At 42.3% G+C, this 24868-nt stretch overlaps 4 protein-coding genes across 7 annotated transcripts; 2 read left to right on the forward strand and 2 right to left on the reverse strand.

Annotated features, from left to right (window-relative positions):
* The first annotated feature begins 751 nt into the window (after positions 1–751).
* LOC143334388 (bactericidal permeability-increasing protein) lies at positions 752–8327 on the forward strand. The gene is made up of 17 exons (XM_076753168.1): positions 752–822; positions 1675–1779; positions 2509–2616; positions 2706–2820; positions 2929–3060; positions 3151–3306; positions 3410–3473; positions 4485–4545; positions 4625–4716; positions 4840–5016; positions 5093–5152; positions 5233–5400; positions 5488–5555; positions 5660–5702; positions 5784–5847; positions 6902–6978; positions 7133–8327. The coding sequence occupies exons 3-17, from the start codon at positions 2514–2516 to the stop codon at positions 7172–7174; spliced, it is 1422 nt and encodes a 473-aa protein (XP_076609283.1). The 5' UTR covers positions 752–822; positions 1675–1779; positions 2509–2513; the 3' UTR covers positions 7175–8327.
* cdk5rap1 (CDK5 regulatory subunit associated protein 1) lies at positions 6675–12775 on the reverse strand. Its single transcript, XM_076753159.1, has 13 exons — positions 12278–12775; positions 12089–12192; positions 11973–12007; positions 11686–11786; positions 11398–11608; positions 11159–11279; positions 10383–10613; positions 10175–10272; positions 10029–10084; positions 9715–9845; positions 9456–9605; positions 8735–8875; positions 6675–8108 (listed from the first exon to the last, which is right to left on the reverse strand). Exons 1-13 carry the CDS (start codon positions 12561–12563, stop codon positions 7959–7961), a joined length of 1815 nt encoding a protein of 604 aa, XP_076609274.1. The 5' UTR covers positions 12564–12775; the 3' UTR covers positions 6675–7958.
* A 1302-nt stretch (positions 12776–14077) lies between these two features.
* Positions 14078–16388, forward strand: ghrh (growth hormone releasing hormone). Of its 3 annotated transcripts, none has more exons than XM_076750105.1 (6): positions 14078–14124; positions 14352–14460; positions 15241–15345; positions 15755–15859; positions 15979–16110; positions 16230–16388. In XM_076750105.1, exons 2-6 carry the CDS (start codon positions 14384–14386, stop codon positions 16240–16242), a joined length of 432 nt encoding a protein of 143 aa, XP_076606220.1. In that variant the 5' UTR covers positions 14078–14124; positions 14352–14383; the 3' UTR covers positions 16243–16388. The 3 variants fall into 3 exon arrangements, with proteins under 3 accessions (XP_076606220.1, XP_076606229.1, XP_076606237.1); XM_076750114.1 differs by having other exon boundaries at positions 15979–16104; XM_076750122.1 differs by having other exon boundaries at positions 15791–15859.
* Positions 16389–17985: 1597 nt separating this feature from the next.
* On the reverse strand, positions 17986–24537 carry rpn2 (ribophorin II). 2 transcript variants are annotated; one of them, XM_076753182.1, is made up of 18 exons: positions 24474–24537; positions 23939–24129; positions 23690–23785; positions 23304–23479; positions 23109–23184; positions 22815–22949; positions 22540–22716; positions 22333–22451; positions 22111–22216; positions 21884–21975; positions 21672–21786; positions 21294–21488; positions 21091–21177; positions 20882–20977; positions 20361–20436; positions 19857–19986; positions 19119–19215; positions 17986–18659 (listed from the first exon to the last, which is right to left on the reverse strand). In XM_076753182.1, the coding sequence occupies exons 1-17, from the start codon at positions 24484–24486 to the stop codon at positions 19164–19166; spliced, it is 1932 nt and encodes a 643-aa protein (XP_076609297.1). In that variant the 5' UTR covers positions 24487–24537; the 3' UTR covers positions 17986–18659; positions 19119–19163. The 2 variants fall into 2 exon arrangements, with proteins under 2 accessions (XP_076609297.1, XP_076609305.1); XM_076753190.1 differs by lacking the exon at positions 19119–19215.
* Positions 24538–24868: the final 331 nt, after the last annotated feature.

Genomic DNA, 24868 nt, shown 5'->3' on the forward strand with positions numbered 1-24868 from the left:
ATTATTCTGCATCATATAAATCATACGTCCAAGTCAAGACTAGTAATGACGATCCCAATTAAGTATTTATGTTTATAACAATACAGTTGCTTGCTATTCAAATGGCACAGCAACTAGTCCTCTGCACATTGTTGGTTTAACTTCAATTACAGGATGTGACAAAAGAGCTAAATCATCCTGAAAATAAAATATTCTTATTTCAATGTTTTTAACGTAAACTTTTGGAATTTTCAGTTTCTGATGAAGTACCTTAAAACCAACTAATAGAAGCTCATAACAATGACATCAAGCAAGGTTCCTGACCATTACACTCAGGCTGCTCTGTTCCTGTTGAAAGAAGAAGAAGAGCATGACTGGATGTTTTATCACCCTTTATGTGTAATGATGGAAACCACTGAAATAGGAAAATTGTCAAATACTATAACACAACGCCCTGTTTCGTGCTTAGTTCCTCATGGATTACAACTGACTGGAAATTTACTCAAGGAGATGAAAAGCAAACCTACTAGCCACAACACAAGCCAGAACTTGTTCAAAACCACGTCAAGCTTTAAAACTGTAGCTTTCAGTTTGTTCTTAATGCAAACAACTCTAAGATAAGAACAGTTAGTAGTTTGTGCTTTTGAAGAAATGATGGGAGTGCACGGCAGTGAATTCGTGAAGAAATTGATCAAAGACATTGTTGCTTCATCTGGGACAGTCCCCAAGCCAGCTTCAGTTCCTGCTTGAGTGAATTAAAAGCCTTGTGCCAGCCCTTCCTCTTTCACTCTGCCTTGTTGGTGAACAGACTGACACAGCAGAAACTGCCTGGTCCTGCTTCAGGTAAGAGTAGGCATATATGAACTGCATACAGCCAGATTTACACATCTTTATCACGATTGTCCAAATTTTTACCATATTAGCCTCAATATGTGAACCAGCCTTGAACTATAGGTATGGAGAAGCTGTACTAAGGTGCCATTGATTGTGATGTGTTTGGTGGGAAGGATGTGCTGGTCCACCTCTGCTTCAATTGTAGTGTTAAGTGTATTTAGTGAAGATTATAACACTCTACTTGAATACTTTAGTTTTTGTTTACAATGCATGTGCAGAAAGATTAGGTACATATAGAAGTCAACAAGTATTACATAATGAGAATTTGTGTTAAGCGGCTGCAACACGGATTAAGAAAATGTACCTAATGTTTTGTGCAACAGTGTTTTGGTCTCTACATTCAGATGAAACATAACTGCTAAGGGAGAAATTAAATGCTGATGTCTTGGTATGCACAAGAGAGTTTTCCACTGACAGTCACATGCCTCATATTTTGTCAATTCAGTCTGTTCTTAGACAAGTCCAGAGCCTAAATCTGTTCTTCGCAAATGCAGCATACTGTTCAAGTTCAAGTAACATCACCAAGAGCAAAAAGCATAAGCTACAACTGGTTAGATGTTTTTCATTCTCAGCACCTGATGGAGCTCTTGATTGTGGGGAAAATAGCAATGGACAGCCAAAGTGTTGGCTGACCCTGAAATACTGTAATTATGTCTTGAAACGTAATTATTTGAATGTTTTCCGTCGGTAAAATCTTGAAGGTTTCTACTCTGATTCAGACATCCATATTGAAAATGGACTAGACCTGAGCCTGTAATCTCAGCCTAATTGAATCATGTGGTCATGTGGTTTATTCTACAGCACTGACAGTCACCTCTTTCACAAGCCTCCCCTGAAGAAGAATCCACAACCCACGGCTGTGGTGGAAAGTACACTTATTCAAGTACTGTTCACTACAATTTTGAGGTTTGCACTTAACTTACTAACTAACCAACCATTTTATAATACTTTGTACTTCTACAGAGTTACTTTTCATATTAAGATCTTATATTTGAAAACATATGATAAGCTTATAAAACAACAATCTGTTGTTAAAGATTACACCAGTGGTTTTGTGGATTCATGGCTCAGGGCCCCTTGCCACATTTAAGGTGTCTGTATGAGTCCCGGGGCCCATTTTTCTGCAATAAAAGTGATTTTACCTTTGATACTTCATGTATACTTTGTTAGTAGCATTGGAGTATTTTTGCATGAATACATTGTTATATTTAGTTAAGTAAAGAATCTGAGTAATTCTGAGTACACTGTGGCTCTTCAAGTCTTCATATTGTTTGGAAAAAGTACTTTAAAAAACCTACGCATGCAACTAAGATGCATGCATCCTCGATGGTCTTGATGATGGAGAGTAGTAAATGTGGACAATTAATAAAAAAGGAAGGGGCTGTTCTTAAAGTAATATACATGAAGGTATGCTTCTCATCCATGAATGGGATGCATACATGAAGAATAGGGAACCAGTCATTTGTGATAAAGAGGAAACACACAGCTATAGATGAGGAGGCCTTTATCTCTTGCTTCCCAAGCATTCCTTGTTTAACAGCATGCATGCAAAGCACACAAACATGGACACTTTGCCTGGCTTATGGTCAGAATCCTAAAAAAGCTGATGACCGTGTCCTTTTTACCTCTCAACAGTCAAGATGTTCCTGTGCTGGTGGGTGGCTCTGGTGGCTTTGATTCCTACAACCCTGAGCACCAATCCTGGGGTAAAGGTGAAACTAACAGAAAAAGGCCTTGAATACGGTAAGCATAACAGCACCAGGTTCCTCTTTGAGATGAATAATACTGATCTCTCCAGTGTTTCATCATCAAACCCTCTTTTCTTGTTCTAGGCAGACAACTGGGGATGGCTTCAATCCAGCAGAAACTCAAAAGCATCAAAGTCCCAGATATTTCAGGCAAACAGAGGGTGTCTCCCATTGGCAAGGTCCGGTACAGCCTGTCAAAGTAAGGCACCTGTTTATCAAACACTCCTGTACATTCTGTTGGAAAATGCAATACTTAAGGTATTTTTCCCCCAAGTGTCTTTATAAAGAAGCATATTGTTTCTTCCAGTATGCAAATAGTGAACGTGGGACTGCCAGTGTCTGCAGTGAACCTGGTGCCTGGGACTGGTGTCAGACTGTCCATTGGTAACGCCTTCATCGGTCTGCACGGAAACTGGAGGGTCAAGTACCTCCGAGTAATGTGAGTGAGAAGACATTTCTTCCTTATATAGAACACTTAAATCTATTTTGTGACATTTTTGCTACAGCAGTGACCCCTCTGTCTTTACAGAAAGGACAGTGGCTCTTTTGATTTGAATGTGAACGGACTCACTATCGCTACAAGTATTGCCGTCAAGAGTGATGAGACAGGCAGACCTGAGGTCAGTAGTGCCAACTGTGATGCCACTGTCGGCAGTGTGCGCATCAAATTCCGCGGTGGAGCAAGGTAAAAGAAGACCTGTGTGCTACATTTGAACCCATGTGGATTTTCTGCTTTACTTATCATGTACTGCATCATCCCCTAACTACAGTGCTTGGTTTTGTTTCAGCTGGCTGTACAATCTCTTCAGAAAATTCATTGAAAAGGCTTTAAGGAATTCACTGCAGAAACAGGTGAGAGGAAAAACCAGTCTGACAGGCATGTTTTTCATGACTGCCTTTCCTGTCTGGGGTTGTTTACACAAAGTATTTTATTCTACCACAAGGACACCAGTGAAGAAGTATTCATGTCCTTTACTTAAGTAAAGTAACAATGAAAAAATACTTATTTACAAGTTAAATTACTTCATTCAAATTCATACTCAAGCAAAGGTGTAGAATATTATCAAGTAAATGTACTTAAAGTATCATAAGTACTGGTTTTGAGAGTGTTGTCAATTGTTAATATCAGTGCATTAATGCATGAATAGCATTTTATTGCTCTAGCTGGTTGAGGTGGAGCTACTTTTAACTACTTTATAGACCATTTCGTGGTTCAGTCCAATGGTTCCCAGCTTCAAGGTTAGGCTGCTCCAAAGAGTCACATGATAAATGGTCTTGTGATGATTAAGAGGAGATGAAAGGAGGAAATCAAAGTGTGACCGCAAAAAATGTTTTCATTTTTTAAGGCTTGTCAACAAACTTTTTTTTTTTTTTTTGCAAAATGTTGGACAGTTTTGGACAGTAAAACTGTCCAAACTCTTTGGGCCTTGAACAGTTTTTTTCAAATGAACCCATCTGAGAAAGCTTAGGGGTGAAATCATTATGAGGCAATTTATTGTACTTTCTAAACTTACTGAGTGTATTTTTATGTTAGGTGTTATTTTGTGAAGTAACTACGAGCTAAAACTGTCAGATGAACGTAGTACAGTAAGAAGTACAATATTTGCCCCTCAAATGTAGTGGAGTAGAAGTATAAATAAGGAAGATAGACATGGGAGCGCAATACTGAAAGAAACTTCTGGTCTGAAAATCAAAAATAACAAAATAGTGATATGAGTGGATGAAGTATTCATTGATTGTGATGTGCTTTCTGTCCATTTTGGGACATCATTTAGGAATCGTCTTTTCTGGTCAGAAATCACCTTGTAGCACAGTTTCTTTTGGAGTCTGAGTAAACAGCTTCTCTGTTCTTTATTGTTGCAGATCTGCCCTCTGGTGGTTGATGCCATATCAGACTTGAACCCTAAACTCAAAACTCTTAATGGTAAAACACTGTCTTTTTATCAAGTATTAGGATGCTTCATTGATGCTGAATATCTGAGAGACTCTCTACCTTCCTACAGTTGTAGCCAAGGTGGACCAGTATGCAGAGATTGAGTATTCCATGGTGTCATCGCCCACAGTTTCTAATTCTTCTATAGACTTCAGCTTGAAGGTAAAGAACTATACTATTATACAGTACATTTGATATATCTGACACCTCAGTCTGGTTATCAAAACAGACAGTTGTGGGTCACGACATAACCTTTTCTATCTCTGCTGTTTCTTTGTCACTTAGGGGGAATTTTACAACATCGGGAAGCATCAGGAGCCTCCATTCTCCCCCGCAGCCTTTTCCCTGTCACCCCAGATCAACAACATGTTGTACATGGGCCTGTCCACCTTCACCACCAACTCTGCAGCCTTCGTCTACAACAAAGCTGGAGCCCTCAGCCTGTACATCACCGATGACATGGTGAGCTTCAACCTCCCTAATCAATCTACTTTCATCATCACACTGATCTAAAAGCTTCCTGGCTCTGTCACCACAGATTCCACAAAGCTCTCCCTTCCGCCTCAACACCAGGACGTTTGGAGCCTTCATCCCACAGGTGACCAGACGTTTCACTGCTTTAAGAACAATCATTACCTTCACTGGCAACCTGTCAGCTATATCATCGTGTGTTTTCAGATTGCCAAGCGCTTCCCAGGTCTGATGATGAAACTGATGGTGAAGTCGGTGAAAAGTCCCGTCATCACTTTTGAACCCAACAACGTGACAATTCAGGCCACTGGCACGGTGACGGCCTATGCTATCCAACCCAACACAACACTTACCCCTCTCTTTGTCCTAAACTTGGTAGGTGACAAAGCTGTCATGATGTTAAAGTCATTTGTGTGGTTTTGAGAAACACTAACACTTTTCTCACCATCTTGTCTTTTACAGGAGGCCAGTGTCAGCGCCCGAGTGTTCGTCAGCGAAGCGAGGGTGGCTGGAGCCATTTCCCTAAACAAGTGAGTTACTGAAAAATAACTACTTGCTCTCAGAAGAGAAAAATGGGGCCAAAAGGTCCTTGCAAAGATGAATATCACAGTCTAATTTTACCTCATTTGCACAGAATTGATCTGACCCTGGGGACAAGTTATGTGGGAGAGTTTCAGGTGAGAGCTGCATTCTAAAATGAGTCGCAATGTGTACCATCAGTACCAAGCTAACAGGCTAACCCTAACCCTAACTTGCAGGTCAGGTCCCTGGACAACATCCTCCAAGCTGTCCTCAAACTGGTCGTGATACCTAAACTGAATGGTGAGTTCTGGCATTTTCAGTTTGTACTCTCTAACAACTAGATGCCACGTCATTAAATGCTCTATTGCCAGGCTTCAGTTGACTCAGAACTCTGAATTTGAAGAGCGCTACTGTGTATAAAACAGAAACAGGTGTCAAGCTAGTTGTGGTCAGGTTCCCATTTCCAAATTCTCAAATGTGTCATTTCCAAATTTTCCAAAGGTGTCAAATGGCAATGTGAAACCAATGTGACAACGTGAAAGAGGGCATTTGTAGCGACAAACCTACAAAGAATTGTGATCTGAATCTACAGCTCCCCTCAGCTTTACAGAGTTGTGACTTTCAGCTCATTGTTTAGCTGTCAGGCAGGTGTTTTTAGCACAAAGCTCTAAAATCTGACTGTACACTACCTGCTCATCACCAATCAGCAGACACAGTCAGCAACTAGCTGCTGAACACATCATAGGAGCTTGTGGAGACAAAAAAAAGCTAAAGGAGATAAAAATTGGACTTATATTCTCCAGATGGCTAGAAACGCAGCCCCAAGTGAATGATAATGTTAGCTGTAACTGCTGAATGTGTAAATAAGCAATTGTTTACGAACAAGTTAAAAAAAATCAACTTTGATTTGTTGATGTGTCAATTTTGAGTTCACAACTTCTTCCTGCACCCGGGTGGCTTAACAAAATGGTTAATTGCAGGATTAGACATTAGAAAGGCAAACCTGGTTGCCCTTTTTAAACAACTTTGTATTTATTAACATGATATTTATATATTTAAATAACCTCCATGCACATTGCTGGTGTCAATATTTCTGTATTACTTCCCTTTTTTGTTTCTTCATTTTTATCGTCAAGAGATCACATCAGTTTTAATTCTTCATTAATTCCTCTTAATTTTTATTATAATCTTGTGTGTCGAACTTGCTGTATTTCGTGTTTCTATCGATCTATCTTATGATTATTTTTTTTTGTCAAAATCTAACATAAAAGCCCCACTAATTGTATCATCAGAGTGTTTGCCTTGTTAGATTTTTGTGTCTAGTTTATCTAAATTCATGAATTTTGCTTCATAGTTCAACTTGCAAAGGGATACCCGCTTCCTACACTTGGAAAGATGAAGCTTGTGAACACCCAGCTTCAGGTCCTGAAGGTCAGAAACTGGATATTTTCTATAAAACTGCATGTTTTTGAGCGGCATTTATTGTCCGACATGGATTTTAATGAAGGCAGAGAACTTAAAATATCTTAAATGTCTGGGTGACAAAAGATGTTATTAACTGCTGCTGTGCTGTGTTTTTCTCTAGGATCATATTCTGATTGGGACAGATGTTGAGTTCACGAATTGAATGGCATTTCTGGAAACTCCCAGGATTCATTTCTGCACTTGGGAATGCCACCGTGAAGACATAGTCACAGCCAGAGTACAACTACCTGATAGAAATGTAAAAAAAATGAATCATGCGCTTTTATAGGCCTGAGAAACATGGAAACAAATCTCCCATTTGTTTCCTCCTTTGATTTTTGTTATTTTGCAGTTTTTATCCTACTTTTCTTGTCTTTTAAAAGTGAACTCAGACCAGGTTTTCTACATATAAAGTATAGATGGGGGTTCCTGCAGTCGTATCATAACAGGACACAGTCAGGACAGGGTTTGCTGTGTGTCACCACAATCATCTTTTTGTAATAACATGCTCCTTCCAAAGCAGATCACAGCACTTTCTGCTGCTGACTTTGACCAAATTCTTTCTCAAACTTTCTGACTTCGTAGCTCACGGAGCAATTCTACAAATGTGCTGATCCATTGACATTTTTACTGCAGTTTGCAGAATCCCATAAAGAACGCCAAGACATCAATCAAGTACCACAGCTTCAGACAAAACAAATCAATCACAGCAGTTTGTATTGGACACTATAATTTACATCATCCTCACAGAGTTCCCAGTCTGAGGTTGTTCATTATGTACATACACACTGTTAGTACTGTGTATAAATAACACAATGCAGTTTTCACAGCAGTCCAGTGTGACTGTAAGATGACCAAAATTCACGTAAAGCCGCGTCGATGCACCTTCAAAGTCACTCAAGAGAAGACGGAAGTGTGTGTGTTTCCTGTGGTGTCACCTGGGGCGATCAAGGGCACGTGTCAGTCATGGTCGAGCCTGAGGCCACGTGTCCATCAAGCAGGTGTCTGGGCAGAGTCTCACAGTGCTGCGCCATGTCTCTGAGGGAGCTGTGACGGAGGGCTCGGCCTCTCAGGCTCTGGGAGTTGGCTGACAATATCTACATCAAAGACACAAAACATCAGAAATCTCAGTATCAGATAATGCCTTGACGTACTTGGCTGTGATGATTCTGAAATGATGTCCACCTACTGAACCTCTGACTGGAAGGAAATGCTTTTTTCATGCTTGAATCTTGTTACCTTGTTTGTGATGTGGGGTGTGTTACAGCTCAACATGTGTTTTACATGATGTGATTAAAGGCGTGTCTAAATCTGAACACCTCTGAGTCAAATGTTGTTATATCCTGATTGGTGCCTCACCCATTTAATCTAGAGAGAAGAAAAAAAAGAAAAGCAGAAATCTCTCCTGCGAAATGACAGACAAGTTCTAACTTTGGCAGAATATTGTGTTCGTGTAGGACTCCAACACATATGATAAGAAGCTGACTGAGAAAACATGTTGTGCTGACACTGAGTGGGACATTTTACAGCTGAATAAACTTGTCAGTGCTCAGGGTGGAAAACTGTTTCACAGTTTCTTAATTACCTTAAACACACCTTTGGCATTTCTGTACTGATGATAATTATCAGCCAAGCAATACCAATGTATCTGTAATACCTGATAGTCCAGTCAGGCTCTGTTTTGACTCTTTAAAGAAGCGTTATGTGTGCGAACCAACCCTACCTTCACTAGGACATAGTCTCCAGCATTGACCGGTGCACTGTCGGACTTTGCAGGCTGAGCAGCAACATCTTCTTTGGGGAAAATCACTTTGATATTGCCGTCAGTTCTCCCACACATGTCCTTGGCAGATCTTTTACTTTCCTGCACAAAAATGGAAACCAGAGATGAGCGGTGTTGCCTGGTAACAAGTTACAGTAACCCAGTAGGGGTGCAGGACTATTACTTTTACTCATGGTGAGCAGTGTTACACATTCCTAATTCAATTTCTGCATTTCTATAGGAGCCACTCAGCCCTCTCCCTCAAACACTGGAATGAGGTTAAAGCTTCAATCACAGTGTGCAACCATGCCAGTGGCTCTGTGAGGCTGCATTTGCACAGAGCGATGCTTGAATTTAATGCTAATGCTACCATGCTAACATGATGAGGCTAAGCAGGTGTAATGTTTGTCATGTTCAACATGTTAGTTTAGCATGTTAGCGCGCTACCATATATTAATTAGCACAAAACACAAAGAGCAGCTGAGGCTGATGGGAGTGTCATTAGTTTAGCAGTGGGTGTACAGAGAGACAGCAGTACGTCTGCCTTTGGATCTGTATTGAGAGAAAATATGTGTTTGAGCCGATGTCCTATACTTGTGTTTAAGGTGATAAATATCCATTCATGCATTTTCTAAACCACATATCCTTTGAGGGATGCGGCAGTCATGCGTGCAGTACTCACTCCCTCCACCAGAACGAGCTGTGTGCTGCCGATGAGAGCAGCGTTGACCCTCGCAGCCTCCTCTCTGAACACACTGATACACTCCTCCAGCCTCTGATGCTTCACCTCTGCCGGCACATCATCCTGCAGCCGATGGAAGGCGTGGGTTTTCTGAGCGACAAAACAGCAGAGACATTTAAAGCTGAGGAGCTTGAATTCAGTTCTAAAACAGAGAACACTGTTATGGTCCAGCAGACATTACAAACACACTAGAGCTCACCTGTCTCATACTGTAGGCAAACAGGAATCCCACATTGTAGCCCACCTCTCTGATCAGAGACAGAGTCTGCAGGTGGTCGTCTTCTGTTTCACCACAGAAGCCTGAGATGAAGTCACTGCTGAGACTCACCTCTGACACACAGACATGTCATTTGTGTTAAACACAGACCACACACACACTTTTACACAAACACTTTTACTTTTATCGTAGCAAGATATATTTAAAGTAAGAGTACTTGTGAGTAAGATATTCTAGTTCTCTTTCCATCCATGTGAATTAAAGGAATACATTGAACCTAGGTTTTTGGAGCATACCTGGGATAATTTTCTTGATGTTCCTCACAAGCTCAAGGTAGGCCTCTCTCGTGTAGCTGTAAATTTTACACGAAAATATTTCTTCAGCTTTCCAAACTGAATTGCTTTGATGATTTAGATTGGAAAACAGTGCAGCGGTCTCTTACCCACGGCGCATTGCTTTCAGGACCTTGCTGCTCCCACTCTGGGCTGGAAGGTGGATCTGCTGACAAATGTTTTTTCGCTCCGCAATCAGATGCAAAACCTGTGAACAGCAGCACGAAGACCAGGTCAGCAGGCCTCAATCAGCCGAGTTTAAACAGGGAATTCTACACAGACAAACAGACGGCTGAACATCTGCATTTGGAATTCAACCTCGTCAGGGAAATCCTTGGGATGAGGGGAGGTGAACCTGATCCTCATATCAGGGTCGATGCGTGACACTCGGTCCAGCAGGTCAGAGAAGCGCAGACCTCCCTGTTTTGTCCTGTAGACCGTCTTGAACCCCCGGCTGAGCTGAGTCAGGTCTGAGCCACAGAACTGTTCTTCTGACATGTCTCTGTAGCTGTTCACATTTTGACCCAGCAAAGTCACCTCCTTCACACCCTGAACAAAGCACACACCAGACACACACAAGTTAGAGACCGCTGGATGTATTCATTCACTAATACACACGTTCACTTTCAGAAAACATGAATAATGTTGCAATCATATGCAAACAAACTGTATTCACCAACAACGGTTTTACAGTGTTCCTGAGTCCATGTATTGACCTCCTCCTTTATACAATCATGTGTTCACAAAGTGGTGAACCTCGCTCCATCCTTGCTTGTGAACGATCATACCCAATCATGATACTATCACCTGTTACCAATGAACCTGTTTACCTGTGGAATGTTCCAAACAGGTGTATATGTCAGAAAGGATTAGCTAGCTATCACATTCTGTTTTATTTCTGTTTTACACAGCGTCCCATATTTTTTGGAATCAGGGCTGTACATAGACTTTGGCTTTTTGAAGCACCACATGGGCAGAATGGTGGACAATGTAAAAGTCTTCCTTCCTATTCTAGTATTGCTAAGAGAGCATGTCCACTTGGTGTCCACCAGGTGTAGCAGTTGAACTGAGTAGTGTTGGAGGTTCTAACTTACCTGCTCAGACAGCAAACGAACTTCCTCTAGTATGGAGCTGACAGGTCGACTCCGCTCTCTGCCTCGGGTGAATGGAACAATGCAGTAACTACACATGTTGTCGCAGCCTCGCATGATGGATCTGCCAGCGCAAGAGATGCACACAAAGTCGACAAAGGTTAAAATCTAAAGACACGGTGTTGCTGTAGAAAATACGAGGTAAAAACCACAGCTGAGTGGTAAACAGCTTCCACACTTACACAAAAGCACTGTGCCCCTGAGGAGCATGGTGGACAGGCATGACGTCAGCATAGGTCTCCTCTAACGACAGCAGCACGTTGCTTGCCTGCTGGCCGCCGTCAGCTAAAGCCAAGAGGCGGGGGAGGTCGCGATAGGCGTCTGGACCAGCAAGAACATCCACCAGCTTCTCCCGCTCCAAAAGCTCCGTCTTCAGCCTCTCTGCCATGCAGCCTGGACAAACACAGCCATTGCTATATCATTGTGGCCTCTGTTGAGTCAAATGTGTGCACGTCAGTGGACTTATTAACCTAAAATCCCAATTTTCATCGGTGTGTGGGTCTTCAATCGCCTCTTCTTCAGAGCTGTTAGTTGTTGTAGTCGATTCCAAATTGTTTGTTCAGCTTTGTCTCTGGAAAGAGAAGAGGTGAAGTCTCTCCATTAGTTGGTGCACCTGATAAAGTTTGAGTGCTCTCATGAAAACCTTGTAATGCCAGTTTTAGCACTTTGGGTTAAACAGCTGTGATCGTGTCATTGCAGACAGCAGCTTCTCATGATATTCCTGAGACATTTTGAGGATTTTGCAACATGATCTTACCTGATAGAGCAGGTTACCAGGAGGACGACATCTGCCTGTCAGCACAAAGGATCGTTTAGTGATTGTTTTGACATAAATGATGTAAAAGCTGCAGAAAGAAAAAAACTCTTCTGTACCTGACTGAGGTCTATGGTGCGCTGGTACCCCTTCCTCTGGAGTATGGACCAGGCTATCTCTGTGTCGTTCACGTTCATTTGACATCCATACGTCTCAAAATACACTGGGGTGTTAAAACAAGACACCAGTTTAGCATTTGGCCCAAACAATCAGAGTTAACTTGAAGGTTTTCAGAGATGCAGACCAACCTTTCCGTGAATCCCCCATGTCCAGCTCCTCAGAAAGATAAGCATGTCTGTGGGAGGACTCTCCATCTGCAGCAGACGTCTGACCAGCTGAAACTCCTTTGATGAAATCCTGAAAACTTGGACCACACGAAATCTGGGACTTGAACTTGTCTCTAGTTGTCCTCCTCTCTCTTGAAGTTACACTGCTGTTAGCTAGATTAGAACAAGATCTGGGTTTGATGCACCTTATGGGTCTCCAGTGTGGGGCAATGCTAAACAAGGGCTTGAAAGTCCTGAGGTATTCCATGCTTCGGTAGCTACAAGAGGAAACCCAGGCTGTCGGCTGTCGCCTTTGGCTCTAACTGTGCAAAGCTATACTGTAGTTATCTGCTTTTAGCTTATTTAGTGGTCAACATGTTGTCCCTGGTTTGTCTTACTGAACAAACTGCTGTTTAAGTACTAGCTACGTTAGCTAAATGACATTTTGCCACTCATGTCATATGGAGGCAAAGATGTTTTAATATCAAGAGCGATATCTCCCCATTCCAGAGTAACGTTATAGAAACCCGGAAAAGCCTTAAGCTGCCAACAGTATGAATATTGCGAGATAATAATAATAATAGTTTTGAAACGGTGCTACAAATTCTACATTAAAGCAGCCACTGCATAACTACCACAACGACCATGAAAAATATTTTTCGTTCGACATTAGCTTGAATTCATGTGAACGTGCGTAAAGCACGCTGTCTCTTTCAATGATTTAAGGTTACAGACATGACGCAGCGTCACGAGGCAATCCATTATCGTACTCACTTTTTGTTATCAAACTGTTCGGTTCAATTCTAAAGACCATGACTGAAAAGGGGATCGGTAAGGACTTAATACTGTCCCGGGCAGCAAAGATGGACGTACGCGACAGAGAATACTCTTGCCTCCCGACTCTTCGTTTGCTAAAAGAAAAAAAAAGTCTCCCCGTTACGTCCAACTTCATGGTCCGTCTAACAACATTCTTCAAACAACGTTCCGGACATCGCCGACAGAGGTGAACCCGAACACGAATTTGTGAGAGTTCACACTTATTCGTCACGTAACGCTCCAAAACTCAGGTTCAACCTTTAAAACAATGCAGCCCTTAGCTGTGCAATTAATAATAGTTCATGAAACAGAATGTCAGCTTTTAAGCACGCTGACTACTTTTGTCTATGAACGTATTTCTGATTCGTTTTTGTTGTTTTCCCCACCAGGTTTCATTGAACTGAAATGAAGATCTGTGGATGTTTGTACTTTCTTTACAACAGTAAACACTATTCTAGAGAATAATTTGCATAATGGCTGTATAAATTGTATTACATTTAATTTTCTATACCATAAACTTTTTCTCATCCTATCATATGTTATTCTTTGAGTTTGATTAATCGTTTGGAGCAATTGTTTTTTCTTTGGTTATACTATACTATGTAGGCCAGCAACATGTTCACCAATTGTTGTCATTTTTCCTACATTCTGAATTATTATGCTGGTATTGCAAACCTAATACAACACAGTTCAGCATGTCTGTGTTTAATTAATTTAGTTTAATAATTAAATTAATTGAGAAAGCCAGAGAATGACAAAAAGGAGGAGAGAGCATGCAGACAGCTGAGCTGGAGGAGAGAGAGGGAGGGAGACACACAGATCATGTGTGATGTGGGAGTGACTGGGAGCTACAGGTTCAGTATAAACTGACCATGCATGCAGGGATGACAGGCACAGCTGTTCCAGTGTCTCTTTGGTCCAGTCCTTTCCTGGCAGTGAGAGATGATGAGAGTGGAGGACTCCAAATAAAGAGGAACAGCAGGGACACTCAACATTTCACACAACATATCTCGGTAACTCTTCCACCACATGTGCAAATGTGAAGTGTATATTAACCTTTCATATGCGTGCTTTGATCATTTTTAACATCTGGAATGAAATGTTGATGTTTTCTGTCATAGTATACATCTCTGCCTGCTGCAACTTCAGTGCCTTCTGCAGAGCGATGAGGCTGGTTGAGGAGAAGTGTGGTTTCAGCATTTTTTTCTAATGTAATTTCTACTCCTGTCATTTATTCTAGCCGTCCATTCTTCTCCAGGACTAGCTGTGAGGATGGAGAGATCTGCATTGCTGCTGTTTTGTTGCCTGGTCATGTCTTTATCAGGCTCCCCCCTCTACCCATCCATTAGGTAAGTCCTGCCAGATTTACTAAAATTCCTTACATGGTCTTCATTTACATAGTGGTAGTTTTTAGTAGAATATTTAAGTTATTTAAATGTTTCATGGCTGGTCAACTCATTTTTTCTGATCTGTACACAGCTGTCGATGGCAGCAGAAATACTGAAAAGTGGTTGACGATTACTACTTTGAATAATAAGAATTTACATAGAATTCTGACAAATGAAAACTCACTGCATAGACTCTCTGTATCATGAAATATTGCTCAGCGTCAGAGAACGGCTGAAATGGTCAGAAAGCTTCACCAAGTGAAATGGAAAGCATAAAGTTATTGTAACATTTACAAGCAGGACGTAAGTCTGACTTGATTCACGTGTCGGGTGAATAGAACGGCCACATCCTTGTACGTTGCCCACGATGTTTCAGACCTTTCATTGGTTACTTTGCATGTCATAGCTGTGCCCTCTGCACTTGTTATGCTAAAAAGGGTCAAGATGTCTGCATTAGTCACCATGTTACATTTCCACTCGGTGCTTTCATCACAGTGTCCTCTGCCAAAGCATCAGAATGTTTAATTTTACAAGAGCTTTTTGCAGTAAGATTGTGGATCATTTTTTTTTCTTTTTTTGTCTAAAATCTATCTTCACCATCAGAACTCTGTGTAATAATTAAATCAGTTTCTGTTCAGGGCAAGAATTTGAATACATTTACATATCAGGATGGTATAACGTGCGTGGAGATATTAGAGTATGACATCCTACATTCATTGAGTGAACGGGGATATTTCACAGGTTTGGCCAGAGGGACACATCCATCCTGATGACATCTTCTATGAAGAATCCAGCCGAGCAGCTGGAGGAAGACACGAGTCCTCCCAGGGAGCTGGCAGAGTTACGGTCAGTTAGTTAATATGGACTGAGCCGCTGATCTCAAATATGGCTTAAAGGGTCAGTTTACTCCAAAAAAAAAAACAAAAACAGATTGCTTCTTACCTCTAGCTGTATCTACCAATGCAGATAGATTTGATTCATGAGATATCAGCCTCCAAGATTTCTGCCTCCACCCCAATAAAGGAGAGGGGAGTAGACCTGCTCTTTATTTATTTGTTGGACTGTAAGGATATCTCTACACCTGGATGATTAAAACCAAAACAATCAGCACAGCTGGACCGTCAGTCTTAAGAGAAGAAATGTGCTTTTTTATAATTCAGGTGAACTGAACCTTAAAGCTGGATATTTGTTTTGAAAGCTACTCAAGAGTACTGCTGTGTAATATCTGAACAGATGGTCCACTTTCTGATTTTAGCTCAGGACGCCACGCTGATGCCATCTTTACAAACAGTTACAGGAAAGTCCTGGGCCAAATCTCTGCCAGGAAGTTCCTTCAGACGATCATGGGCAAGCGGCTGGGGTAGGTGGCACAAGAGGCGCGACGTCGCTTCAGTCTGCAAACCAGCAGTGCCGTGTGTTAGCAGGTTACCCACAGGAACGCACAGTGACGGGTGAATTGTTGATGTTTTCTTCCCACAGAGAGGAAAGTGAGAGCTACGTGAAACGTCAGTCAGATATCTATGAAGGGACGTACAAAGAAGATCTCACATCCATCCAGAGCAACCAGAGATACAGAGGAGTGCACGGGAAGGTCATGAGGCCAAGGTTAAGGTTAATCAATACCTTTCAGCCTGGTACACAGCAGAGCTCTCATGGAAACATTCAGAAATACTAAAGTGACTTTTCAAGTGTAGTCATGTTAGTCTGACCTGAGTCTTTCCTCTTCACAGGCCGCTGAGTTGAGGTTGTGGACATGTTGAAGCTCCTCGCCGCTGCACCATTCATAACATCACTGCTTTTTTTCTTCCACTTCCTCCAACCTGTTCTCTCCACATGAAAATGATTCTGTCATTTTTGTATTGCCATTAAAGCTGTGAAGAAAACCTGCAGCCCAGCTCATGACTGTGGAGAGAATGCCGATGATGGTTTTCACTCACGCACCAATATGAAACAATCTTCAGTCCAGACTCTGAAAAGCACCGTGGCCCTGCTGACCTGAGCAGTGGTGGAAAGTATCATGAGTGACTTGAGAATTTCCATTTTATGCAAACTTAAACTTATTCTTCACCACCTTTCAGGGGGAAATATTCACATTTTTACAGCACTGTGTATATTTGACAGCTAGTTATGACAACTGTAAAAAGGTTGGGACGCTGTGTAAAACATAAATAAAACACAATGTGATCATTTGCTAATTCTTTTGGACATATACTCAACTGAAACAGCACAAAGTCAATAACATTATGTACTGACATACATTAAATTACCCAATAGTATATAATATACATACATTTACACTAGGTACATGGGTACATTCTGCTGATAATATATGTACTTTTACAATGTTTTCATAATTTTTTAAGCCTCAGAAAAAACTGCTTCAAATCCGAAGTACTTGTTTTTAATATTATATGTTTTTGAAGAAATAAGCAGCTATCACAGTTAAAAAAAAAAGAAAAAAAAAACATCTTTAGGTTCAAAAACGCAGCCAATCTGCTTCATCGGAAGTGTTTGGGTGTAGTTTGACACGCAGCCCACCCACAGTCATCAGACTCTGATTCGCATGCTGTCAGTTCCTGATTGAAGCACACATGTGTGACATCACTTTTTCCAGCTGAGCCCCGCCCCCTTCAGAGCAGTACAGGACTCAGAGGAGCACATCAGTGACAGAAAGACGCTGATTGAGGAGGTGTTTTCAGCAGCTTTGCCTCTCCTACACACAGGTGTTTGCGCTTACGTTGCTTCATTTGACCTCTTGTCAGGACTCGGAGCACTTTGAGAGTGTGCTGCCCTGCTTGCACTTCTAAATGGGAATCTTTAGATCTCAATATTGCTCTCTAACAGACATTATCAAGTCAGTTTGCTTACTATATGACTCTTTTCTACTTATGCTGCTGTTGCTCTGTGCTTTTCTCATTAACATTACCCTGTGATTGTCACTTCTGGCCACAGTGGCCACATCACATTTTCTGAGCAGTGATGTGAGCAGTGATGTGAGCAGGGAGAAGTGTGGCTCTGCAGGCCCTTTAAATTCTGCCCTGAGACTTGTATTGCATGTACAGGGTTAGTCGTTGGTCCATGCCACTCCATACAGGCCATAGAGACATTATTTCCTAATGTGACTGTGAAACAGAGACAAAACAACCCTCATTCAGTCAAGAAATGTATTCAAGTATAGATGAAGTTAACATGAAACTTCAGCAGTCCGGGTTCACCAAATCAAGTGGCTCTTTAAAAGTTATGGTCTTTTTATTCTCGTTAGCCCTGCACAGCCCCTCAGTGAGGAAACATAAAGAGGGAATTTTGTCAGTCAGTTATTGGTATTTTTATTCCAGTAAAGAGTCTGAATACTAATTCTCCTGCAGCTCAACCTTCACAACTTCAGTCCCTTCAAAAGAGACACTCAGGAGGTATTTAACCTTGGACAGAAAACGAACTGGGTTCTTATTTTTCTCTACTAAAAAAAAAAAAAAAAAGACAAGCAACTTAAATTCACCTCAGATTCTTTATTTCCTCTCCTTCATTACAAAAACATCATATCCTCAAATTGCCCATATTTCATTATTAACAATCTTTCTTGGGGACACTAAATCTGTATCAAACAGGAGACTACAGCCTCCCTTACACATCTGATGCACCAAACAGGCAAACACACTGGCATAGTTAGTAACGATCAAAGTATCAGTGCTACCGCCAATGGTTTTTATCAGCTGAAACACGCTGACGAACAGCTTCTGTTATGAGGTGATATGGGCACTGAGTGACAACAGAGAGGAATGTACAAAAAAAGAGAACCACAAGTCAACGAAAAATCCATCAAGAAACCACAAATAAAAATCCCAGCTCACTTAGAAAACACTGGCATGTCGGACAATAAGAAAACAAATCTCACAGGAAGATGAAGTGCAATGATCAGTAGCTTTACAGCCCTCAGTAGGAGTATCTGTCAGTGAGCGCTTGTCCTCGGAGACGCTGTGATGTCTCAATTTCTTCCATTTGGCAACAGACACGCTGTGAGTTTAGACTGTCGATTGGATTCTTGAACTGCCACGTCATGTTTAAAGTCTGATTTGATGCATTGTTGAAAGACTCCTTGGAAACAAATAATGAGCTTTGTCAGTGTCTTCTTTTAATTTTCTTGCCCTTATTTTTTCTCAATTCTGTGGAGGACAGAAAAAAGACAAACATTAGTGACAACAGCAGACGAATGAAAACCTCTGTGTCTTTATTTAACACCTGATCTTCGACATGTCATGTAAGGGGTCGACCATGCATTTTAATGCGCACCCATCCAGAACAAACCGCACACGAGGAAGGTGTCATGACAAATGTCTCAGATCTGGACAATGCATAGCTTCACTCATGAACACAAAACATGACACTCAAATGTAATGGCACAGCCAGGACCACGGGTGTTAGACCACAATGGAGGGATTACCGAAGTGCTGGCATGGCTATGGCTGTAATGATCATGGTGAGATGAGTGAGAGGCAAACTGGAGGGAGGCGGCAAGTACATGTGAACACTCGGTGTTAGAATGAGTGAGCACCGCACAGCCATGCACGCTGCCAGCCATTATGGATATGCACTGTGGATGCAGTCTATGAGGGCGCCCTTACTTCAGCCTGGAAGCACGACCGACTCATTTCTTACAAATGAGGGCTCTATCGTAGGCTCCTATACTTTGCCAACCTACTACTTTGCTCTGCAGCAATCCTGAAAAAGGAATAAAGAGACAGCGAGGTGTGGATAGAGGGGTTAAAAAGACACTGGCACCAGCTGCACGGAGACAGAGATTAGCAGGACAGAAGGGACAAAAAGTCCTCGCTGGCAAAATGACATTTGGGAAATCATTAATTGCAATATTCGACTTGCTTGAAAGGGTTAAATGGGCTGTTGTAAAAGCAAGAAGTAAAAGTGAACAATTACAGAGTGACGTCGGGAGTCGGTGACACAGGCTACAAATTGCTCACTCTGGCTCTCTGAGGGCTCTACATATTGATGGTGAAGAAATTGCCCACTCAGATCATCGCTCTTGCACATCCTGCCGCTGCACTTCTTTCCTGGTACAAGTACGCACGAGCTCTCCTGGCAGAGAGCCTGGTATTGAAATCAGTCTCTGGGGAGCAACTGAGGAGCTGCCGATATGGAATAGGCACTTTGACTCAGGTTTAAGGCTACGAACGACCAAGAGGCCTCAAAGCACCAGAGTCCTCGTCGTCTGAGAGGGGCCAGGCTGTCTCTCTGGGATTAAGACTTTCGAGGAACTACAGTTGTCAAAAAGTATTGATACTTTTCTGGTATGGCGACAACATCACGTGGAACTATTTGTGCCAGGCGCCATCGGGAACACATACCTCTTCACTGCTTTCTGGGCCAGCATGCGGTTCCCAGCGAGGAAGGTTACACCGCCGATAATCGCCAGGTACTTCAGAGTCTGGAACATGTTCAGGTGGGTCCAGTAGACGTACATCAGGCCGAGCATGGCTGAAACGAAACAACCCAGCAAGCTTGAGCATGAACATCCAAACAAAACAGCTGCTGGAAAATAACTTTATAATCATTTCCATAGTAAGTATAATGATTTGAATATGTATAGCGAATGAAACACACATTAATTAGTTTTCTTTTGAGGATTTTCTGGAAATTCTGTGAACATTTTTGCTAAATTTGGATGGAGGCTCAGCTGTTTGCGAGATGTTATAGTCGGCGGGGACAATTCATAACGAGACTTTATTTGCGGAATTTCATGAATAATGTATTTCTGAAATTTATTATGATAATGCACAATGTCAAACACGGTCACTACTGCAATTCATCACATCTGTGATAAACACTTCATCTCAGAGACTGGGACTAACCTGCGTGTCCTACATGGAACAGAATGGTGCTGGGAGAGAAGCTGAAGTTGGAGATGTTGGCTCCGAGCTTAAACCACTACAGACGAGAGGGGGAATAAAAGACAATGTGATTTTCATCCCCTGCAAGGGCTGCAAACAAAAGGGCTGAAAAATTGTTTACCACCTAACACACAATGCACTGATCCACTGCAACAATTACTATTACTCAGCACTGCAAATGCCAGAGAAAAGAACACACCGTAGCTTTTGTGATTCCAAATTAAAACAAGCATTATATTCATGCAGTACTGGAGCCTCATTCACTGCGTATGAAGGCTTCTGACTGAAGAGCTTTTCTGGGAACACGGTGCATACGACAGGAATAACAAAGCTTAACGCTCGATTAAAACAGCTTTTGATCAATAATGGAAGTAGGTTAGTTTCTAGGTGTGCCTCTAAATACAATTACTTTCTAAATAATTTCCATAAATAAGTTGCTAACTAAAACAGGAAGCCATTGTGCACAAGATTTGCAATATTACCAGGATGAGCAGAAGCAGGAAGGGAGACAGGATGAGTGCAGTGAAGGTATTGGAAACCACCGTGGGAGGCTTCTTCTCTGGTTCTCTGAATAAGTGCTGCAGGGACAAGAGGAGACTTTAAACTTCTGGACTGGGAGCTCCCGCATGTGGCTTGATTTCCCATCAGCATGCAGTATTTCTGGTATAAATAAGGAGTACGTGAGTGTTACCTGGATCTCTGGTTTGGGTACATAAAGAGTCTTGGGCTGAACGGTAGCTGGAGCCTCTTCATCCACAAACTTCAGGACGACATCAGCCTTTTAAAAGATTACAACTCAATTTTAGAGCCAAACATCAGCCGCTCACTGGCTGAGCACTTGTTAGATCAATAAATAATCCTTATTACCGCCACCAGGTCTGAACACACACTCACCACATTCCACAAGATGGGGTTCTCCAGGGTAGCGTCCCCAACGATGAGGTAGAGGGAATAGGTACCAGAGATGGAGTCGAACTCTGATTTCCGCTCTGCTGTGTCCAACTCAAACTTGTAGAGATTCTTGCTGTCAGGTTCAGCCACAAACACAACCTCTTGGCCAGTCTTCTGATTGTGCAGCCGGACAAAAGTCTGGGACAGAGAAGGCAAATAGGTCTTAATCTGAACTAGAGCTCAATATTTCCTAACTGGTCACAGCAGTTTGCTGTTTCCATGATTGTTCTCGCCAACCGGGTGTAAAATATCACAAATGTACGGTGGTTAAAGTGTTTATGAAACCAAATGAAGTGCTGATGTCTGATGCTGATAACACACCTGGTGAGGTGTAAGCTCCACTCCAGTGTTGACATCAACCAGCTGGAAGGACATAGCGAAGTTTTGGTGGCTGTCTGCTGTGAAGGAGCTCTTGGCTTTGGAGGGATAGTCCACCCTGAGTCATTTAAAAAAAAGAGAAACGTTTAATGTTCTATTTTCATGCTAAGAGGGGTCAGAGAGAAAGGCTTCACATGGGAAACTTGTCTCCTTACCTGCTGGTCTTTGTGCCGATACTCTGGTCCTTATCCACCACAGAGAGGTCCATGTTAGTGACAGCCACCTCAGTGGACACCTTCACTTTAAGCTACAGGTGGACAGAGTCACAATACAAAGTTAAATTATGTAAGTATGACTGGTATCAGCCAGTGGTTCACTGGATACACAGTGCTTTTTTCCACTTTACTAAATGTTGTGACTCCGATATCGACTGTCACCTCACCTCAACATGATTGGCAACCAGCCGACTATCTCCGGTCACTGCGACGGTAAACTGGTAGTACCCGCTGGCTGGCTGGTTGGACATGAAGTTCAGTTCAAAGACGCCACTGAAAATCAGGGGAAAGAAAGAATAATAGTACTTTTTGGGGATTTTGGGCATTTTTGGGATCATTTTCAGGGAAAGTAGTGTAAAGCTAACAGCTATCTCTCCAATGATACATACTCATTAAGTGTGAAAGGTGCTTGGCTGAGTATGACGCTCTTGGAGCCCACAGCGTACGCAGATTCCACCAGCACGTTGGCAGAGGCCAGAGGTTGAGACATGACATCAGTAACAAGGAGCTGTGAATGAGACAGAGAAACAGCATCGCTATGAGTTGATTGGAAACCATGCAGAGGACTGTAGCTAGGCCCAGATCAACATCTGTACCTGCAGGGTTGGCTGGCTGTGGGACACTGTGGCTGGGCCCTGAGCACTGACGATGACCGGCACATGGAAGCGGTTGTTGGAGAGTGCAGCTGCAGCACTTGCCACACTGAAGGCCTCAGCCAGAGAGTCCCAGGATTTCTTGCTGAAGATAGAGTTCACCAGCTGGATAACCTGGTCCTGTGTGGAGAATACATCTTCTGTCAGTTTCAAAGAAAGAAAATACATGCAGAGAAAAGCCAAAACTTGAAGTAACATCTGATGAACAGATAACAAACCTCCTTCAGAGGGGGCTCCATATCCACATGATCTGACAGGGAATAGGCAGCAGTCACAAACAGGGCAGTCGCCTCAAGTCCCTCTTCAAACTGGAGGTAGATGCCACCAAGATCATCCAAACGAGCTGTCAGATCCTGAGTAGAAAAAGAAGAGTGGGTCAAAACTTGATTATTCTCAAAAAACAAACAAACAAACAAACAAACAAACAAAAAAAACACCTCTGTACATAATTATCTTGCTCTAAATCAAAAAACAGAGACACAGCACCCCCTGGTGGAAGTTAAAGAGCTCACCTCAATTTCCTCCAGTATTCCTCCAAGTTCTGCCTGCTGGGAGAGACGGGCTGCTGTGTGCAGAGCCAAAGTGATACTGTCCAAGGAGAACATATAATTGTAAATGAAATCGCTCAGATCATTTGCTCTTGACCACTGCAGGACCCTCCACACAGAATGCTACTGCACTGCCTAACCAGCACCACTAACACTTACGCCATAACGTTGTCCTCCTTGTTGATGCGACCTGTCAAGGCACCCACAACTTCCTGGGAAGCCAGAGGAAGACCGAGAGAGCTGATTGCGCTCACGGCCCGATGAATCTGAGTCATAGTCGAGTCTTCGCTGACTGCTGCCAGGAGGATGTCACGGGTTTCATTGGACACAGGGATCTATGTGAACAAAAATCTCGTTTAAAAGGTCTGGCACTTATGGGTCTGCAACATAGTACTGCACGTTCATGCCATGAAGTTCATGTAGGTTTGAAAAATGATTTGATATGAGAACAAGGTCCTTTTAATATTGTGAAATGAAATTCTTCTATTTTGCCCAGTGGCAGTGGGACAGATATGAAGGCCAAAGCAGGAACAATATTTTCATACCTCACATCCTGAAATGGCCTGACTGGTCTCAGCAGCAAAGAACAGAGAGTCAATGCTAGTGGGGTCAAGCTGGGATTTGACGAACTGGCATACTCCCTACAAACAAAAAACACAACAAAAGCCAAAGAACATCAACATTTCATGTTATGTGCATTACTGGTTTAACTGATTGGTGCCTTAGTGTTCATCTCAAGAGACCACGCTTCTATGAGCAGAACTACTAGCCGCATAATGGCGTGACTTTCTTACCTTGTGATCGGGAACAGTTGCTCCAAGCTTGGTCAAACCAACAGCAGAGTAGTATGCGGACTCCAGGTCGGTGGACTGTTGGCTCAGGAGGTTCTGCAGTCGGGCCACATCAGACAGGGAGAGGTAGTGCGCCGGTGTGAGCGCCTGAGCCCCAGCAAGAGCCAGGCTGAGGAGGAGCAACCCGAACAGCCCTGCGGTCACAGTAACACAGTTTAACTTTCGGGCTGGTCGAAAGGTATTTACCTTTTGTATTTATCACCGCCGAGAAGAGGGAACAATAATGCATTTTTCTACTGCACTCTCTTGTTACGATATGTATTCATTCATTGAGATAACGCTCGCCAGCTCATTGCAGGTTGAGCTAACTTGCGAAGCAAGCTAGCTACCGTCAGCAGGAGGCAACACACTGCGCCGTGAGGGATACTGTCCACCATTTCCAAAAGTGGCAATTCCGTAATATCATATAATAACTAAATAGCACGACCAAAATGCCTATCTATCGTTATATTCAAAATTTAATAAATAATTCACTTACTAAACCGGTCCATGTCTTGCCGTCTTATGCAGCGTCACCAAAACCGACGATTGCTTCCGGTGTCCCACAGAGTGAGCTGTCACCAGAAGTGTAATATCCGGTTGTATATTTGACGTTTCAAAATAAAAGCGATTTAAGTACACGTACACACAAAATCAGGCAGTGTGCCATTTAAAAATAAGAATGATGATTTAATCGCAATTGTATTACCGATTTATTGCCATAATTAATATGATCATTAGAAGGTAATAGCGTGAATCATTTGACAAACGGGCGTGATGGTTTACGCGTTTAAGAACCATTTGTGATAAATTGTGATACATTAATTATATGTACGTTAGAAAAAAAATCTCTGAAGAAAGTGTCTGTTGAATACAAATCACGTGTGGATGTAA

This window comes from Chaetodon auriga, chromosome 2 (assembly GCF_051107435.1).
Source record: "Chaetodon auriga isolate fChaAug3 chromosome 2, fChaAug3.hap1, whole genome shotgun sequence".
In the NCBI taxonomy this organism is placed as follows: domain Eukaryota; kingdom Metazoa; phylum Chordata; class Actinopteri; order Chaetodontiformes; family Chaetodontidae; genus Chaetodon; species Chaetodon auriga.

Excerpts from the sequence above, each read along its gene's own strand:
- LOC143334388 (XM_076753168.1), top strand. The coding sequence starts at position 2,514 with ATGTTCCTGTGCTGGTGGGTGGCTCTGGTGGCTTTGATTCCTACAACC. Across the intron at positions 3,307-3,409 it reads AAATTCCGCGGTGGAGCAAG|CTGGCTGTACAATCTCTTCA; the intron begins GTAAAAGAAGAC and ends GTTTTGTTTCAG. Across the intron at positions 4,717-4,839 it reads CTATAGACTTCAGCTTGAAG|GGGGAATTTTACAACATCGG; the intron begins GTAAAGAACTAT and ends TTTGTCACTTAG.
- cdk5rap1 (XM_076753159.1), bottom strand. The coding sequence starts at position 12,563 with ATGGAATACCTCAGGACTTTCAAGCCCTTGTTTAGCATTGCCCCACAC. Across the intron at positions 10,614-11,158 it reads TTCGTTTGCTGTCTGAGCAG|GGTGTGAAGGAGGTGACTTT; the intron begins GTAAGTTAGAAC and ends TGCTTTGTTCAG. Across the intron at positions 10,085-10,174 it reads CTGAAAGCAATGCGCCGTGG|CTACACGAGAGAGGCCTACC; the intron begins GTAAGAGACCGC and ends TAAAATTTACAG.
- ghrh (XM_076750105.1), top strand. The coding sequence starts at position 14,384 with ATGGAGAGATCTGCATTGCTGCTGTTTTGTTGCCTGGTCATGTCTTTA. Across the intron at positions 15,346-15,754 it reads AGGGAGCTGGCAGAGTTACG|CTCAGGACGCCACGCTGATG; the intron begins GTCAGTTAGTTA and ends TTCTGATTTTAG. Across the intron at positions 15,860-15,978 it reads ATCATGGGCAAGCGGCTGGG|AGAGGAAAGTGAGAGCTACG; the intron begins GTAGGTGGCACA and ends TTCTTCCCACAG.
- rpn2 (XM_076753182.1), bottom strand. Across the intron at positions 22,217-22,332 it reads GCACCTTTCACACTTAATGA|TGGCGTCTTTGAACTGAACT; the intron begins GTATGTATCATT and ends CCTGATTTTCAG. Across the intron at positions 21,787-21,883 it reads ATCGGCACAAAGACCAGCAG|GGTGGACTATCCCTCCAAAG; the intron begins GTAAGGAGACAA and ends TAAATGACTCAG.